The sequence below is a fragment of the Pituophis catenifer genome, unplaced genomic scaffold (assembly GCF_029215685.1).
Source record: "Pituophis catenifer annectens isolate HBS135680 unplaced genomic scaffold, rPitCat1.0.hap2 SCAF_3, whole genome shotgun sequence".
Taxonomy (NCBI): Eukaryota; Metazoa; Chordata; class Lepidosauria; order Squamata; family Colubridae; genus Pituophis; species Pituophis catenifer.
This window is the reverse complement of record NW_027256883.1, coordinates 98,208,913-98,229,063: the sequence shown is the minus strand read 5'-3', so window position 1 is coordinate 98,229,063 and position 20,151 is coordinate 98,208,913. Positions and strand designations below refer to the sequence as shown.

At 41.7% G+C, this 20,151-nt stretch overlaps 1 protein-coding gene across 3 annotated transcripts in view; it reads left to right on the top strand.

Moving 5' to 3' along the window:
* Nucleotides 1–10,029: 10,029 nt before the first annotated feature.
* The window catches only part of HARS1 (histidyl-tRNA synthetase 1), a 101,535-nt gene continuing 91,413 nt past the window's right edge, over nucleotides 10,030–20,151 (top strand). For all 3 annotated transcript variants that reach the window (XM_070939161.1, XM_070939162.1, XM_070939160.1), the window contains exons 1-2: nucleotides 10,030–10,287; nucleotides 15,180–15,269. In XM_070939161.1, the coding sequence (XP_070795262.1) occupies nucleotides 10,210–10,287; nucleotides 15,180–15,269 (168 nt within the window). In that variant the 5' untranslated portion in view covers nucleotides 10,030–10,209. The remainder of the gene's footprint in view (nucleotides 10,288–15,179; nucleotides 15,270–20,151) is intronic.

Genomic DNA, 20,151 nt, shown 5'->3' with positions numbered 1-20,151 from the left:
TTCCCAGGTCGGGATTTCATGGAGCACAGGTAGCCCAGCTTCTAACATAGTCTTCTATGTCGATTTTCATCTTTGGCGATCAGAACTGCCTCCTAACTAAATGGAGGGTTTTTTATAACTCAAAGTGGCTCCTTAGTTGGGAGTTGTGGCTATGTTTCAGCACTAGCAGTCTCATGGAGCGGGGCACATAAATCTTACTCCCTTTCCAAGCCAGTCCCTCCTGCAACATTAAGTCCGGTTGGTTTCCTTTGAACTAGGCATAGTTTGATAGCGCAGTTTTTAACTCTGCAGTCAGCTTGTCTTCAGGGAGGTTGGAATGGAGTCTGGTTTGTGCGCTTGGGCAGCTGTGTGGGAGGGATTTCAGCAGGCTTTGAAAGTGGACATCTAGCCAGAGTTCTCCGAGGCGATTTCCCTGCTGGGGTTTTGCGGAGGGGGTAAATTTCTCTATTCAGAGCTATGGACATGGTATACCAGTCCTGCAGTCGCTCTGGCACCCCTCGGATGCCACACGCTTTCCTTGGTCAATGGCTTCTTTAAAATAGTGTAGGAATATGCGGTCCGGCCAATGGACAAGGCTCCGTGTGACCTGTCTAAAGTTCCATACAAAGTATTTTATGGGTCGATTACCTTGCTTCATATCTTTTATTGTGGCTTTGTTCTCATTGAACCGGTCAGGGTCATCGAATTGGGCCTGGAGTAGCTCAACAAACCCTTCAGCATCATTTAGTTCAGCCGCTCCCTCGTTGTGCAGCTGGGCTATCCAATCCGAAGCATCTCCTTCATTCATCCCCTCTGAAATTGCTGATACTAAGACGCGATCAGTTTCATATTGTTCCCCATACTGATCTATATGGGCCCAGATTCAGCTGAGGAAGTAAGCCAGTTTGTAAGGCTTACCATCGAAAGTGGCCCTAAAATGGGGTGGAGGTGGTCTTGCAAGTGGATTGAGCCTGGCGACGGGCGGCAGGGCTGGGAGCTGCTGGTGCGACCCAGCGGGCGGTGGGGTGGGTGCCGCAGGCTGAGCTGGAATCTGCAGCAGAGCTCCAGCCAGCTGCTGGATTGCAGCTGCAGGAGGGACAGGCCAGCTGCTGCGCTGTTTGTTGGGCTGCGGGGGGGGCTCCAGCCGGCTGCTGGATTATCCTCCACTGATGTGCTGGGATCGCTGGGGCAAACTGGGCCATCGGGATCCCTGGAAAATTGGAGCAGAAGGTGCTGGCGACCAATGGCACTGGACCCACCCCTGGTCGGGATAGAATCCCCAACCTTGGGGGATGCATTCTGCAGGGGGTAATGCAAGCAGGCTGGTGAGGGGACGCAGCAGGGGGGTTTGTTAGCTGCATTTGCTGTCTCCCAAATGCTGCTTTGCCCAGCTATGCGGAGCCACTCCTGTCATCCCTGGCTGGGTAGAAAGGTGCCTGCTGGCCGCTAATTCCTCCGCCAGGTCCTGGATCAGGAAAAGTGAAAGTGGGTTGTGTTAAAGTCCATTTCACTTGAGAAGGTTGTGTAGGGGGGCATAACTTCCCATTTCCATCCGTTCAAACCTCTCAGGGAGCCCAGTTAATGATTGGCTTCGAGACAGAGGCAACAGGTTCCAGTCTCGGGAATCCCGATCCCAAAGCTGTCGCATCCCTCCATTCTGGCTCATGGGGCAACATCATTGGGCTGGATGCAGCGCAAGATTCAGGCAATCTCTCCTGTCCTCTTTCTGAAGTCAGGTCAGACTGGCAGCTTTTCCAGGAATCTGACTCCTTGGGCCGCACGCCCAGCCTTTATGTTGTCTCTGCCGCTTCAATGGCTCGCACCACTTCTTCGGAAGGAGAATACCGGGTCTCGATAAGTCCTCCGGTATCAGTCCCCATGGCTCCTTCCGTGATCTCTTTCTCCTCCATCTTTGCTGAGTCTTCACACCACCCAAGGTTCAGGTTGATGCTAGGGCTCAGCACCCTGGACAGCCCCCTTTCGGGGTGCCATTATTCATTTTAGAGATTCGGGTTAATGTTAGCATTCTAGAAAGTCCCCAACTCCAAACTCCAAGGCAGGCATTTCTCAAAGTTCCATTTTATTTGAGTAGGTATACTGGCACATCTGGGAAAACCCGAATCTGAAGGTTCCGGGTTTTCCTTCAGTAAATCAAAACATCAAATCCAGCCCCTTCACTCATCAGTCTGTCACATGGTCCAATCATCATCCATCCCAAGTTGAGCCATCCCTGCAACCACTTCTCTAGATGCATAAGCACCATGACCTTGACCGAAGGGAAGAATGCTATTACTTCTAACTATTCACTCTCCTAAACCCCCACTCCTATTTTCCCAGGTGCAGCTGGGAAAAGCTGGGAAAAGCCGCATGGAGTTGGCAGCTTGGAAGCTTCTAGTGCTAATATGGCTTCCAAAGCTGACATCTGTAACAGCTTAAATTCAATTGTGGTCTCCTGTGGATTGTTAACTTGTCATAAAGGAATTTAGTACTGAATTTGGGGAAGGTATGAGAGAAACATTGGTGGTGATGGAGTGTTGGCAGGAGTAAGAAACTATTGGAGGAATGGTAGAAAAAAATTAAACAGGCCTAAGATAGAAGGAAACTCAACATGATTTTGTTTAGTATAAGATGGGACAGAGAGAATCTGAAACAAGCTTTCAAGATTCTATTATTCTGTTACTCTTAAGAGCATTCAAAGAATCCCTGCCATGCCTGTTTTTGAGCTGGTGTGGCTTGAAGGCCTGACATGTACTCACACTGGGAAACAGCATAGTTTAGCTTCATATAGTGCATATTCCCATAGGAGAAAGAAGTGAGGGGTTGAAGATATTGGGGTGGAAGGAAAACTGAAAAAATGCAAGTAAAGTAAGTACAGAGCCATTTTAATGAACTGTTAGATGGGAGACCATGAATTCCAGTGTTACCTTAGGCATGGAAACTAGTTGGCTGACTTTGGGACAGTTACTTTCTTTTAGACCACCTCATCTCACAGAATGGAAGTTTGGGGAAAACAGGATGTAAAAATATTGTGTACTTTGCGCCTTGGATTGTACAAATATGTGGGTTATAAATCTAACAAATAAAAGGTTAATAACTAAGACCAAGACTGAATGTTGAAGTAGTACGGTTTTAATAAAGAGCTGGCAAGTATGAGTTGGATTTGGGCAGCGGTTATGTTGTAAAAAGCTTGTTGGAAAGTGGCCTGAAGTTCACAAAATGGTTCAGGTAGTCAAGGGTTATGTACCAAAATGAAAAAGATAGATACATAATTGCCTACCCCATTGCATATGGCTGTAGTAAGAGTGTCAATATGATGATCAGCAGTTTTACCAACCTAAGAAACAGCAACTGGCAGCCTGCTCACAGAGTAACAGTCACTATTAACAGAGTCCTTCCTTAACTCTAACAAATAGGTAAGAGCAGAGATAACAGTAGAGGTACCTTCCTCCGCCATACGCACACCAATCAAGCAACATTATTGGGGGTCTATATATCCAGTTACATATTGCTCTGCAGTTTAAAATGTCAAGCAGCTTCTCTTAACTCAAAATAGCCAACAGAAAAAGGGAAGAATGGAATGCTGTGTTTGGTTGTAAATCATGTTTGCAAACTTGCTATTTATTTAATGAAAGTGAAAAATTCCAAAATTTGTTCTGCATAAAGTTTCTATTAAATCCTAGGTTGGGGCTGAGATGAAGGCAATATGAATCATGGAAACACAGTTGAAAAAAAATATTACCAGGACATGCTTATTGAATGCTTAGATTTTACTTATTTGTATTTCCTATTTCTAAATCACCCATCTCCCTCAGAGTATGGTAATGACTTCTGCTCAAATCATATAGCTTTCCCTACTTAATATCTGGATGTAGACATGCAGTAATAAATACTGTAGGTCTTTTGTTCTGTTTTATGCACTTGCCATACTTAATCTTAAATGGATCAATTGTGTAATTATCTGTATGCACATTGCATCAGTTAAATGGTCTGTGCCAGATGGTCCCAAATGATTTTGGAATGCAATTGGGGTGTTTTCATGTCTCCTTAGTGATACTGTCAAAGCCCTGGCTGTTGTATGAAATTTAAAAAATCAATTAAGAGAGTGGAAATTTGCTCTTCATTGTACAAGTAAAGGAAACATCAGAGTAAGCTACAAACACTTCTGATTGGTGCTTTGGAATGCATGAATATAGTGCATAAAGAGTTTGCACCTCTTTAAAGCAACTGTATCTTTTCACAGTATCATATAGCAACTACAATCAAAGAGAAACTTAGCAGAGAACCTCGAACCCAGATCTGTTCGCCCAATTTGGTGAATTGCCAGTGCAGGAACGGTTATTTGAAGGAGCCAGGACCAAGGCATTTCCTAACCCCTTTAGAGCCCCACCAATCCCATAACTAAAACACAAATAGCATAGGAAACAGGGAAAATATAGTGTAGACCCTAAAGTAGACTTTACGTAGTGTTTTCTTTCTTCATTTTTATTTAATCTAATTTTTCTACAAACACAATAAGAAATAAAACATTCTGGCTTCACTTATATGAGGAATATCTTAGTGATTTTATATCACTGTCCCATCCAAAACTGCCTGTGCCAAGATTTGGCTAATTGTTCTTCACAGCACTGGGAATTATGGCCATCCAGATGCTTCAAATTATACCTCATCTTGGATCATATTGCTAAAGCTGTTGGAGGCCACAGTCAACTGGAGATCATGATTTATATATGCCTTTGCAAAAGCTTGTATAATCTTGTCACTTGTTTTTTTTACAACCAGCAGAAAACTGCTCCTTTTCTCCTTATGTCCACTTAGTTCTTCATTGTTTTCATTCTAAATTTTAAGACTGAAATGTGTTTGAATATTAGTAGCTTGGATTGGTAGTTAGGCGGTTTGAGTCCGAGCTTGGCAATTTGGTTGCAAACATTTTGTCGCCATTTGAGGAGACATTGTCAATGTGTTTTGAATGAGGACATATGCCGAAAGTCCTCTGACCAGGATCAGAGGACTTTCAGCATATTATTACCTCAGATCTAATTCTGCTGAAATTTATTTTCATGCCTTAATACCTGTGACACAAAATCAAGCTATATTATATTAGGCTTATTGTCTGATAAGAGAAAGCAAGATAAAACTTAGTTGATTAACCTAACATATGTTCAAACAAAGGACAAATAAAAGATTGACAATTAAGATTTTATTTATTTATTTATTTTATTGAATTTCTATACCGCCCTACTCCCGAAGGACTCAGGGCGGTGCACAGCCATGAAATAAAACACATAGATATACAAAATTTAAAATCGAATAAAATGGATTAAATAAATTTGGCTGAATTAATACCCATAATTTAAAATACCCATATTTTAAAATCCATTAAAATTTAGAATTTACACTTAAAAGGGAGAAGATTTAGGCGAGGCCAGCTTGATGAAATAAAAGCGTCTTCAACTCGCGGCGGAAGGTGCGCAGATCCGGAATCCTCCGTATCTCTGGGGGGAGCTCATTCCAGATCGTCGGTGCCCCCACAGAGAAGGCTCTCCCCCTAGGGGCCGACAGCCGACATTGTTTGGCCGACGGCACCTGGAGGAGCCCCTCTCTGTGGGAGCGTACTGGTCGGTGGGAGGCTGATGATGGTAGTAGGCGGTCCCGTAAGTAACCAGGTCCCAAGCCATGGAGCGCTTTAAAGGTGGTAACCAGAACCTTGAAGCGCACCCGGAAGACCACCGGGAGCCAGTGCAGCTCGCGCAGGAGAGGTGTTACATGGGAGCTCCATGTTGCTCCCATAACCACCCGCGCGGCCGCACTCTGCGCCAGTTGGAGCCTCCGGGTGCACCTCAAGGGGAGCCCCATGTAGAGAGCATTACAATAGTCCAGACGAGAGGTGACGAGGGCATGAGTGACTGTGCGTAACAAGTCCCGATCTAGAAAGGGACGCAACTGGCGAATCAGGCGCACCTGATGAAAAATCCTCCCGGTCACGGCCGTCAAGTGCTCTTCTAAAGACAGCCGTGAGTCCAGGAGGACGCCCAAGTTACGAGCCCTTTCCGTGGGGGCCAATGATTCGCCCCCAATAGCCAGCGATGGCGCCAGCTGACTATATCGGGACGTCGGAAACCACAGCCACTCGGTCTTGGATGGGTTGAGCCTGAGCCCGTTTCTCCCCATCCAGATCCGTACGGCCTCCAGGCACTGGGACATCACTTCAAGGGCATCGTTGGGGTGGTCCGGGGTGGAGATGTACAGCTGGGTGTCATCAGCGTACAGATGGTACTTCACCCCGAAACCACGGATGATCTCGCCCAGCGGCTTTACATAAATGTTGAACAGAAGGGGCGAGAGAACCGATCCCTGCGGCACCCCACATATAAGGGGCCTCGGGGTCGATCTCTGCCCCCCTGTCAACACAGACTGCGACCGGTCAGAGAGAAAGGAGGAGAACCACCGTAAAACGGTGCCTCCCACCCCCAACCCTTCCAGCCGGTGCAGCATGATACCATGGTCGATGGTATCAAAAGCCGCTGAGAGGTCTAACAGGACCAGGACAGAGGAACAACCCCTGTCCCGAGCCCTACAGAGATCATCAACCAACGCGACCAATGCCGTTTCCGTGCTGTACCCAGGCCTGAAGCCCGACTGGAACGGATCTAGATACGACGCTTCATCCAGGTACTGGGGTAGCTGTCGCGCAACCACACTCTCAACAACCTTCGCAACGAAGCAAAGGTTGGAGACTGGACGATAATTAGCCAATACTGCCGGGTCCAGGGAAGGCTTCTTGAGGAGAGGCCTTACCACCGCCTCTTTCAAGGCAGCGGGAAAGACACCCTCACCCAACGAAGCATTTATAATCCCCTGGAGCCAGCCTCGCGTCACCTCCCGGGAAGCCAGCACTAACCAGGAGGGACACGGGTCCAACAAACATGTGGTCGCGTTCAATCTACCCAGAATCCTGTCCACGTCATCTGGGGTCACAGGATCAAACTCATCCCAGATGATCAATACCAGAAAATGAATGGCTTCTATCAAAATTGAATTATAGGGACATATTATTTTGGAGAAAGGAATTTTGGCTAATCTACCACTAAGGATTTCTGCAGGTAAAAATGTCAGATCTAAAAAAAAGGTTTGTTGCTGAGCAGAGGATATAGGTGTGGTCAAATATGTGATTAGTATCCATCTAGGATTTTCTAAATGTTCCTTGGTATGATGGGAAATTAAATTGAATTCATTCTGTTGTTCATTATCTTAATAATGTAAAGGCTTATATTCTAAAGACCTGGTCAAGAGGCACATTTTCTGAGTACTAATAAATGCTTTCTCTCTTTGTTTACATTGAACATTATGCCTTAGTTCAGACTCTCATGAAAACCAGATAGTACCACTAAATGTCATCACAGGGTCTTTAGTAATCATAGATTGCTTAGGTCCCGTGTTTCCCTGAAAATAAGACCGTCTTATATTTTTTGAACCCTGAAATAAGCGCTTGGCCTTATCACCATGCACTCTAAAGCCCAATTGGACTTATTATTAGGGGATGTCTTATTTTGGGGAAAACGGTATTTATAAGGTACTTACAGAGTCCGGTCTTTGGGATGACATTAATGGACATATGAGGAATCTCTTATAAGATCCTTTCTTGAGTCGGCTTCACTTCTAGTTTTTTACCATTTTCAAATTTTACTGTGCACCAATTTGAAGAGGGCCATGCAGTTGCTTCACATATGGCAACTCAGTTTGGTAGGATTGACTTTTAAATAAGGCAGGGAAAATATAGTCTGTCTTTTATTCTCCCAACTTTCTAGGTTATGCTTACTCATATAGTTAGAATCACCTGCCTGAAGAACAGAAAGCAAGTTGTTTCAGTAAGAGGAAGTAAATGCTCAGCTGCATGCAATTGGCTCTAACACTTGGGTTCTTGGTGCTCTCTGAGCTTGGTTGTTTTCTTGCAGCTGGTTCATTATCAAATTAGATAACATTATCAGTGCCAGTTTGGTAATGAAATTGTCATTGTGTTCTGTGTGTTTGCCAGCTGAGCTCCCATTCTAAGATTTACGGTAGACTGGCCGAGAACCTTATCTGTAGTAATAGAGATAAGGCTGGTCTTGTGAGACATTGGACTACTGCGCATGTCTACATTCTTTCTTTTCTAACTTCCTTATTTTCCTTTGTCCATCTCTGAGATAACTGCCGGTAACGATGTAGTTAGCTAGTTTTGTACTTTTATAATAAAATGTTTCTTAGAATATATACTTCGGGTTTTCTTTCTTTGAGAGTATACTCCATGGAAAACAAGGTCCAGTCACCTCTAATTAATTACAGTTTCCCCAGGGGGGGAAACGAAGCTGATTCACGCTTCGACAGAAATGTCTGCAAGAAAACAACCAAGCTCAGAGCGTTAGTGACACAGTTCACTACAAATGATCTACAAATATTTTCTTCTATGAATTGGCCTTAGGTTTGCTCAGCTCATTTTGTGTTAAGAGTTAAGACCCCTTTCAGAAAAGGTTGGCAAAGTAGCAGTAGGAATAGCCACAGCATTTCTTTTTTGATACAGTAATAGGAGAGCTTTTGTTCTGACTTTTAGCTGTTTCTTGCATAGTTAATTTTGGTAAATAACAAAAGATATATACTCCAAGATTAATAGCAGTAGCACTTACTTATGTACTACTTCATGGTGCTTTCTAAGTAGTTTATAGAGTCAATATATTGCCCCCAATAATCTGGGTCCTCATTTTACCAACCTTAGAAGGATGGAAAGCTGAGTCAACCTTGAACCGCTTAGAATTGAACTCTTGGAGTGAGCAGTGGGTTAGCCTGTAGTACTGTATTCTAACCACTGGACTACCAAAGCTCTTTAAATTAAAGGCATTCCCTGGCAACAAGTCTTGTTGAGAAGACAATAGTGGAAGACAAATATTACTACAAGCTTCTAATTGATAAGTGTAATGTTTATCACTCTCCAGGAACATCTTGCTAGCTGAATCCAGCTGTTAAGTCTTCTCCTTCATAGTTATCATTACATACATATTCCACAATATTCTTATAATGCCTCAAAGGAGCATACACATTTGACACTACAAAGGAGTTCAATGTACTAATTGTTTTCTTTGTTTGGCTTAAAATTCTGTAGGTTTCTCAATCACTTATTTCCCAAAGTAAGTGAAATTAACCTTGAAAAACTGTGGTTACCCTAAAGGAGAAACCAAAAAAAAAAAGGTATTATGTAGATACGGAGCACCAGATATGAACTTCATCTGTATCATCTTCACATGAGACCAAAGATATTTAGAATTGTATTAAAATAAATTTTTAAAAACCTGCATCTTATATAGTGTGAACCCTAATTACATATGTATAGTCTAGACTATTTCCTCTTAATAATGTAGTAGAGCAGATATAGTAAGTTTAAGGAAGACCAAATTATTTTGCAATTTTTGTTCTGAGGTTAAAAAAATGAGTATTTTAAATCGATGCTAAATAGTTTCTTAAAAATACAGAGAAAACTGCTACATTTTGGTAGGGAAATCTCAAAGATGGGATACTTTGGGGGCTGCTGCCGTCCACCTCTGCCTTTGTGCAATCCTCCTTATCCCTAGTTTATGGTGGCTTCATATTAAGTTCTGACACCAGACAAGTAACTGCTCACCAAACGGCCCTTCTGTAGAATTGGCCATTACCTAGATTCATAGATTACACTAAGCCTTGTTTGCCTGAAATAATGGCAACTGCATGAGATCACACAACACAATGTAAAGCCAATCAACTATATGATGGTAGTGTTATGTACCTACATTGTAGTTAAATGACCTATGAAAATGTGTAAATACAGTTCCTGCACTTTTCTTCTATAAATCTCTTTTAAGATTAACGTATGGCTTCTTGGAGTCAAAGGACCTTATTTCTCAACAGAGATTAACAGGACCGAAACTCCTAAAACGAGGGCTTCTACCGGGAGAAAGAAAACGGAAATGGAAAGTGCAGCAACGTCACTTCCTCTCTTCGCTAGTTTCTCTTGCATCATCCAGCTCCTACTCGTCCAATCTCGCCCGCTGCACACTGAGTTGGGCAGTATGGGCAGATTTAGCTGCCTCAACACAAAGCAGTACGCATGCGTAGGAGAGCAAGAGTAAATTCATTCTGCGGGTGAGGAAGGGAGTTGGCGGCGGCGGCGGCTATCTCCTTTCTCCCTTTTTTAAATTTTTACCGTCGGCGAGGAGTGTCATCATCATGGCTGAGGAAGAGGCGCTGAGGAAGCAGGCAGATACGGTGCGGCGCCTTAAGCAGGAGAAGGCTAGCCCGGAAGAGGTAAGAAGATGAACGCGACTACTGCACGGACAATCTTTTTCCGTATTCCAGATTTCGGAGGTTCATAATTTTCATAAAGTGGAGGAGAGAGGCACTCCAACTGACCTGTACTTGCTCTATGTCCATAACATACGGTGTCACAGATCACCCCTTCTAAGGCGTAGATTGGGCTGGTGAGACAGCTTTCATAATTTCTACTGGGCAAGAACCATGCTGTTTGGGAATGTCTGCATTGGTTCTTGATACAGTATATTGAAAGCGCACAATGCAGCGGCAAATAATTTGTAAAACTATGGACCACGTGAGCAGGTAGATGAGTCACGTGAAGTATTAGTACCACTTTGTAAAGTGGTGAGGCCACACCTGAAATACATCATCCAGTTTTGGTCACCACATTACAAAAAAGATATTGAGACTTCGAGAAAAAGTGCAAAGAAGAGCAACTAAGATGATTAAAGGTCTTGGAGACTAAAGCAAATGCAGAACGGTTGCAGGATTTGGGTTTGGCTAGTCTAGAGAAAAGAAGGACTAGGGGTGACATGATACCAGTATTCCAGTATTTGAGAGGCTGTCACAAAGAGGAGGAGGTCAACTTTTTTACCAAAGCACCTGTAGTCAGGACAAGAAATAATGGATGGAAACTAATCAAGGAGAAAAGCAACCTGGAACTAAGGATAAACTTCCTAATAGTGAGGACAATTAACCAATGGAACAGCTTGCCATCAGGAGTTGGAGGGTTGTTTTTTTTTTTTTCTTTTTTGTAAAGAATTTTTTATTTTTCCAACATAAACATAAAAAAGAAAATTTTTTCAAGAACAAAGTCTTGGTCCGGTCACAAATGGGTACACTAATTTAACAAATGAAAAACAAACAATTTTAACATAAATTCCAACATCTTAATAAATTTTTCTGTTATCTCATCATACATCCTAATCTCCTACTAAGGCAAAGCTCCTTTTTATATTCAATTATAAATTCAATTAAAAGTCAAAATTTAGTATCGCTTTATCTAAATGTTTTATCCCTTGCTCCTTTTAGCATCAACATTAAACACAAAGACAATCTATTCTATTAATCTATATATTTACCTTACAATTTTATCACCACAAATCTTAATTTCCAAGTCTATACAATTCCATTTTTATTTCAATTTATTAATCAAAATTTCTTTCTATTTTTCTCCTAACATGTTCTTAAACTTTTACACAAAGTTCTCAAAATTTACCATTTCATTTTAATTATCACCCAACATTTTCTTTTTCACCCCTTATTAATCATTATTCTTCAATATATTCTCCTCATTCTCCTCCATTACTCCACCTATTATTTGGCTGATTTCCAGCATAGCATATTTTGGCTGAATTTTCAGCATATTATTTATTTATTTATTTATTTATTTATTTATTTATTTATTTATTTATTTATTTATTATTAAATTTATATCTCGCCCTTCTCCCCGAAGGGCTCAGGGCGGTGAACGGCCGAGAATTAAAATAACATACAATATAAAAGTTAAGATAATTAAAAATAAATTAAATGGCCTCCCCAATTTAAAATCCCTAGCTATACAATTAAAAAACTAACCCATAAAGCCTATTCAGGCCAGGCCGGCTTGCTGAAATAAAAACGTCTTCAGGGCCTTACGGAAAGTGCGGAGATCTGGAAATATTATCCTCCTTAACTCCCCCTTTTATTTGGCTGATTATTAGCATTTTCCATTGTTTTGGCTGATTTCCAGCATGTTTTGTTTTGGCTGATTAACAGCATTCTTCTCCTTAACTCCACCTATTATTTGGCTGATTAACAGCATTCTCCTCCTTAACTCCACCTATTATTTGGCTGATTAACAGCATTTCATTATTTGGCTGATTTCTCAGCATATTCTCCTCCATTAACTCCAACTTCTATTCTACTAACTTACTAAATTTTTCTTTTTCCAAATGTTATTTATTAATCCACTGTTTCCAACTGTACTCTTCCAGGGTGTATCCCCATTTATTTCTAAATATTAATCATTCCCAACATATATTAAATGCAATCACAATTATAACTTCCATCTGTGTACCTTAATACATCATCTAAAATCATTAACAATTAATCATAATTATCATCCACCACTTTATTATCAAATTAAAACTAAGCATGTTACAATAAGTTATGCTTTTATAAACATATCACTTTTAGTCACCTTGGCTTCCCGTTTCTATTTTTATAATATTTCTATCTTTGTTTACCATGAACACTTCTTGTTTTTATTTAAAGCTCATTTAAATTTTAAACCATTTAAACAATTAAACATTCAAACATTGCAATTCAATTTATCTATTTTGCTTTTTCTTTTCCTTATCTGTCCATATGCATTTCAATTCAAAGTCAATACTTCCACGCTTAAAACTCTGCATATCCTTTTTGATTCCATTATAAAGTCTGTTTCCAGTAAAACATCAGCTTCTCGACTTCTGGTCCTGCGCCAAGCCTTTTATCGCTGCACTAGTTAGTTAAAAGTTTATTAAACATTGTATTTCTTCTTTCTTTGTAAAGCCATCAAACGACAGAATAGGAATCTCCAAAGTTCAAAAAGTCATAGTTCTTTTCAAGGTAATCCACAATATGTAACAAGTCAAATAGGTTCTTTTCAGAAAAGAACAAGTTTCCACAATCAACACTTTCACTTAGTCACAGCTTCAATCACCATTTTAAAACATTTATGTAGCAATCCGTTTGATCTCTTTGTCTGGCTTTTAAAGGTGGCAAATCCTTAAATTCGCTTTTCTCTTTTCAAGTTCATTTCGGTTTTAACAAAAAAGTTCAAATATCCAGCTCTATTTAGTTAATAAGCAATTCCAACCCAGAAGGCAACAAGGTCAGGTGGTTGCCAAGAAAATTACATGGATGTTTTTGTGTACTCGGGAGGACCTGAGGTTGACTAAAGAGATCTTTGTAATAATAAGCACTGGCCCTGGAAGTCTGCCATTACGCTGTCCAATTGAAACTGTTTCCTCATCTCTATTTACCATTCTTTGCTGATTAAATTTATTTATTTATTTATTTGTTTGTTTGTTTCAATTTCTATACCGCCCTTCTCCAAATAGGACTCACGGCGGTGAACAGCCAAAGTAAAAAACAGGACATACAAAATTTAAAAACAGTTTAAAATAATTAAATATTGTGGCCGTAAATTAAAACAACCCAATTTAAAATTTAACTCAGTTCAACTCAAATATAGGTAGTCCTCAACTTACAAGCACAATTGAACCCAAAATTTATTTTGCTAACTGAAAAATTTGATAAGTGAGTTCTGCCCCATTTTATAACTTTTCTTGCCACATTTGTTAAGTAAATAACTGCAGTTGTTAAATTAATAACATGGTGGTTAAATGAATCTGGTTTCCCCATTGACTTTGCTTGTCAGAAGGTCACAAAAGGGGATCCCATGACTCCAGGATGCTGCAACCGTCATATATGTGAGTCAGTTGTCAAGCATCTGAATGTAAACCATGTGACCATGGAGATGCTGTATTGTTCATAAGTGTGAAAAATAAATAAGTCACAAGTCATAAATCACTTTTTTCAGTGTCATTGTAACTTAGAACAGTCACTAAGCGATCTGTTGTAAGTTGAGGACTAGCTATATTTCTTCCCTTTTAATTGTGCTTTGCCGAATATGAGCAAGGGGGAAATCACAAAGAAAGCTATGGAACAAGCTCTTGTAATAATTAAATGTATGTAGTTCTTCAGTGACTTTAATCTTGCATACTTCAAGGATATGGTGAAAAATTGATACCAAATCATTACAAAGCTAGGTTAGTATATCTGAAAAGCAGAATAAATAAACAGGTTTTCAAAAATGTAAATGAAATGTTATACTGTAAGAAGTTGTATGCTTATATGTTGTTGGGAAAGAAAGAAAGAAACAGCACCAGTATATAGTCTTACCTGGAGAGAATATCATCCATATAGGATATGTTTGTTTTTCTTGGTGTAATATTGGGTATTTCTAAGTCAACTCTAGTTAACAATACCATATTTTTCAGACTATAAGACGCACCTAAATGTAGAAGAGGAAATAAAGAAAAAAAAGTTTTTTGCCTCCACACGCCCCATTTTCGGGCCTTTTTTGGCCCATTTTCAAGGCTTTTTTCAGCCCGTTTTCGAGGCTTTTTTCAGCCCGTTTTTTCCAAATAAATTGGTCAAAAAAAGCCTTGAAAACAGGCTGAAAAAAGCCTCAAAAATGGGCTGAAAAAAGCTTCAAAACAGGCTGAAAAAAGCCCTCAAAAACAGTCTGAAAAAAGGCCCAAAAATGGGGCATGCGAAGGCAAAAAAAAACGGCCAGCGGTTGGGTGAGGCTTTGACAGTATTCGGTCTATAAGTCGGACAGACATTTTCCCCCCCTTTGAGTGACAAAAAAGTGCATCATTTAGTCTGAAAAATATGGTAAGTGTTTCCTATTATACTAGCTTTCTAGGAAATTTCTGGATTTCTTTAGCACTTTTATTTATTTTTATTTTTTATTTTATTTTATTTTATTTTATTTCCTATTTATATACCGCCCTTCTCCCTGAGGACTCAGGGCGGTGTACAGCCAGAATTAAGAACATGAAATACAAATATTAAAAAAACAATTAAAATATATATAAATTTGGCCCAAAAATTAAAAATCACAATTTTTAATCACAATTACATATTTAAGTAACTTTTTAGAAGTTTAAAGAGGGAAGACGTGGTGGCTGTGTTGAGCCATGAAAAAAAAAAGTTAAATGTGCAGTAAGACTATAGAAAAAGGATACTTGGGTCAGAGGCTTATCCCAATATGCAGCAAAAAAGAAAAAGGCTGTGTATTGTAGCAATTAGTATATATGTAATTTATAGTGATTAAAAATAATATATTTCAGATCACAAAGCAAGTGTCAAAGCTGCTAGAGATGAAGTCAGCAATGTATCCTGAAGAAGGCAAGCATAAATTTGTTTTGAAGACACCTAAGGTAAACTCTTTACATTAGAGGTAGTCCTTGATTTATAACCATTTGTTTAATCCTGTTCAAAGTTACAACAGCACTGAAAAAAGTAACTTATAACCGTTTTCACTATTATGACCATTGCAGTATCCCCATGGTCTCATGCTCAAAATTTGGACACTTGGCAACTAACATATATTTATGACAGTATGTCTCAGAGTCATATGATCACCATTTGTAACTTTCCCAGCTGGCTTCCATCAAGCAAAGTAATAGGGGAAGCCAGATTTTCTTAATAACCGCACAATTCACTTAACTGCAGTGATTCATTTGACAACTGTGGAAAAAAAGTCATAAAATGGGGCACAACTCACTTAACAACTGTCTTGCTTAGTAACAGAAATTGTGGTCATAAGTCAAGGACTATCTGTATTCAGTTTTATTCTACCAAAAAGACTTTTTTGGAACAAGGAAGAATTTGATGACACACATGTACTAGATTTTCATTTGCATAAGCCCCACCTTTAGAATCTATTGTAACTGTAATAGATTTTTTTTATGAAGAAATTTATCCTTTGTATACAGATTTCTGGGTGCAGTACTTGCCCAGCTTCCTTTTAACCTCTAACACTGGAAAGACTTTTTTGAAGCATGTTTTCTATCTCATTGTGCTTCGCAAGCTAAATGAAGTGTTCAGTAAGCAAAATACTTAGCGAAGTTGTACAGGGTAGTCCTTGACTTATGACCACAATTGGGACTGAAATTTTGGTCACTAAGCAATGCCGTCATGACACTGTCATTAAGCAAATCATGTGGCTAGTCCCATTTTTACAATCATTTTTACCACAATCATTAAGGGAGATATAAAATGATATAATTTTATAAAATAAAATTATATATAATAATAATAATAATAATAATAATAATAATAATTTTATTTCTATACCGCCCTTCTCCCGAAGGACTCAGGGCGGTGTACAGCCTATTTAAAAACACAAAAAACACAACAACAATTTAAAATTTAAAATCATTAAATAATTAGGCTCCAATTAAAAACCCAGAAATTTAAAATACCCCAATTTAAAACGTTATGTTAATAGCCCTGCCTGGCAGAACAACAGGGTCTTCAGAGCGCAGCGAAACACCCGGAGGTCGGAAATCTTTCGTATTTCGGGGGGCAGTTCATTCCACAGGGCTGGAGCTCCCACAGAGAAGGCCCTCCCCCTGGGTGTCGCCAGCCGACATAACTTGGCTGATGGCACCCGGAGGAGACCCTCTCTGTGGGAGCGGACTGGTCGGTGGGAGGCTATTGGTGGCAGAAGTCGGTCTCGAAGGTACCCGGGTCCTATGCCATGGAGCGCTTTAAAGGTGGTAACCAACACCTTGAATCGCACCCGGAAGACCACTGGGAGCCAGTGCAGCTCGCGCAGGAGGGGTGTCACGTGGGCGCAACGGGTTGCACCCATAACCACCCGCGCGGCCGCATTCTGGACCAGTTGGAGCCTCCGAGTGCTCTTCAAGGGGAGCCCCATGTAGAGAGCATTACAATAGTCCAACCGGGAGGTGACAAGGGCGTGAGTGACCGTGCGCAAGGCGTCCCGATCCAGAAAGGGCTGCAACTGGCGAATCAGGCGAACCTGATAAAAGGCCCCCCTGGCCACGGCCGTCATGTGCTCTTCTAAAGACAGCCGTGCGTCCAGGAGGACACCCAGATTGCGAGCCCTCTCTGGGGGGGGCAAAGATTCACCCCCAATAGTCAGCGATGGCACCTGCTGACTATATCGGGGCGCCAGAAGCCACAGCCACTCGGTCTTGGAGGGGTTGAGTCTGAGCCTGTTCCTCCCCATCCAGGCCCGCACGGCCTCCAGGCAGCGGGACATCACATCAAGGGCATCGTTGGGGTGGTCTGGGGTGGAGATGTACAGCTGAGTATCGTCAGCGTACAGATGACACTTCACCCCGAAACCACGGATGATCTCACCCAGCGGCTTCACATAAATGTTGAACAGGAGAGGCGAGAGGACCGACCCTTGCGGCACTCCCCATGCGAGATGCCTCGAGGTCGACCTCTGTCCCCCTGCCAACACAAACTGCGAGCGGTCGGAGAGGAAGGAGGAGAACCACCGCAAAACGGTGCCCCCTATTCCTAACCCCCTCAACCGCTGCAGCATGATACCATGGTCGATGGTATCAAAAGCCGCCGAGAGGTCTAATAGGACTAGGACAGAGGAGCAGCCCCTGTCCCGAGCCCTCCAGAGATCATCCACCAACGTGACCAATGCCGTTTCAGTGCTGTACCCCTGCCTGAAGCCCGACTGGTACGGGTCTAGATAGATAGCTTCATCCAGGTGCCGGGGAAGTTGTCGTGCCACCACGCTCTCAACAACCTTCGCCACAAAACGAAGGTTGGAGACTGGACGATAGTTGGCTAATTCAGCCGGGTCCAGGGAAGGCTTCTTGAGGAGGGGCCTCACTACCGCCTCTTTCAAGGCGGCAGGAAAGGCACCCTCACTCAGAGAAGCACTTATAATCCCCTGGAGCCAGCCTCGTGTAACCTCCCGGGAGGCCAGCACCAACCAGGAGGGACACGGGTCCAATAAACACGTGGCGGCACTAATCTTACCCAGAACCCTGTCCACATCCTCGGGAGTCACAGGATCAAACTCCTCCCAGGTAACATTCTCAAGACCTGCCCTCGTCTCCTCCCGTGGACTCATCCAGTCGGAGTCCAAGCCATCCCGAATCCGAGCGACTTTATCGTGCAGGAATTGCACAAAATCCTCAGCACGACCCTGCAAGGGATCTTCCCGCACTCCCCCCCGGAGGAGGGAGTGGGTCACCCTAAACAAGGCGGCTGGGCGGTTCTCTGCAGATGCGATAAGAGCGGAAAAGTGGTTAGACTTTGCCGCTTTTATCGCCACTAGGTAGGTCTTGATATAAGACCTCACCTGTGTCCGGTCGGAATCGGATTGGCTAGTCCTCCAAATGCTCTCTAGGCGTCTTTTCCGACGCTTCATCTCTCTCAGCTCCTCAGAAAACCAAGGAGCCAGTTGAGATCGGCATCGGGTCAGAGGCCGCAAAGGCACGACGCGGTCCAAAGCTCCAGCGGCCGCCCTTTCCCAGGCGGCCACCAGCTCTTCAGTCGAGTCGTGTGTTAGGGTCTCAGGACACGGCCCAAGCTCCGTCAGGAACCTTTCGGGTTCCATCATATATAATATATAATATATAATTATATATATTATCTGCCCCTCTTTATTGCATAATCTACTAATGCACTTTTTATCTTTTTGTTTCTTCAATTTATAAGCTAGCCAACGTCCCGGTATGTTTGCATTTTCGAAGAAATTTTGTTTTGAGTATTTTAGTTGTGCCAAATCCTCCTTCTCAATCATATTCAAGTTATGTTTAATTATGTCTATTTGTTGCTTCAAATCCCTTCTTTTGGGTTCTTTTTGTAGATCTCTTTCTAGCCTACCAAGTTCTTCCTCCAAATCTTTTTGACGCTGTATTTTCTTTTTATTTTCTTTCGCCATATAGGCGATCTCAATCCCTCTCATGTAGGCTTTTGCCGTATCCCATAGATTTTGAATATTCGTGTCCTCCTTTTTATTATCTTGGAAGAATAGATTCATCTGTTCTTCCATTTTTGATTTAAATTCTTTATGTTTAAAAATTGTTCTCTTTAATGTCCATCTTCTTATTCCCCCCCTCCATCTAATTGTCACTGGATTATGATCTGCCCAAAGATTTTTTTCAATTTCGATTTCTTCTACTTCCAAGTTTAATTCCTTTGACATCCAAACCATGTCTATCCTTGACCACGAGGCATGTCAACCCGAATAGAATGTAAATTGCTTCTTCCCTGCATTTCTTTCCCTCCAACTGTCCAAAAATATTCATTTCCTCTGCCATTTTGAAAAAGTTATTGGACAATGTTTTCCTAGTTCCTTTTCTTATCTTATTGCTTTTATAGTCCAAATGTTTATCCACTATTGCATTAAAATCCCCTAAAATGCAAATGTTATCGTATTCCATCTTTCCGATAATCTTATGTAACTTCTTGTAAAATTGATTCTGTTTTTCATTTGGGGCATAGATTCCCACTAAGGCTACTTTCTTATAGTTCAAAATTGCTTCTACTATCAATATCCTACCCTCATCATCCTCATAAATTTGTCTTGTCAGAATTTCCTCTTTAAAATACATTGCTACTCCCCCTTTCTTCTGATGTGATAGTGCTGCAAATATCTTTCCTAACTTGGGCTGAACCAATAAATGTTGATGCTGTTTCTTTATATATACTTCTTGCAAAATTATTATATCCAATTTCATCTTATAGAGCCATGATGGCGAACCTATGGCACGCGTGCCAAAGGTGGCACGCGTAATCATATCAGTGGGCACGCGAGCTCAGCTTCCGATGGGACTGGAAGTTGTCAAACGGGCCATTTTTGGCCTCCGGAGGATGTCCGGAGGGGTGAGGAAGGCTATTTTTGCCCTCCTCAAACGCCTAGAGAGGCCCTGGAGCCAGGTGAGAAAGAAAAACAGGCCTACCAGGCCATTGCGTGCCAGGAGCGGGGTGGGCGGGGGGTGGATGGGTCAAATAGAATTATGGGTGTGGGCACGTGCGTGTGCAACCTCCCTGCCCCCCCCTTCCTGGCACGCGATGGCAAAAAGGTTAGCCATCACTGTTATAGAGTCTGCTAAAAAATTTTAGAGGGGGAATTTAATCCATTCACATTTAAAGATACAGCCAATATTTCTTCTTGCAAATATCTACTTATATTTAGGTCTTGTAACTCATGTTGATCTAATCTCTTTGGGTCTGCTTTCATCGTAGTTGCTGTCATCTGTTCTTTCTCCTCTTCCATTTTCCTTCTCCCTATTTAGTGGCTCTCTCATTTCTGTA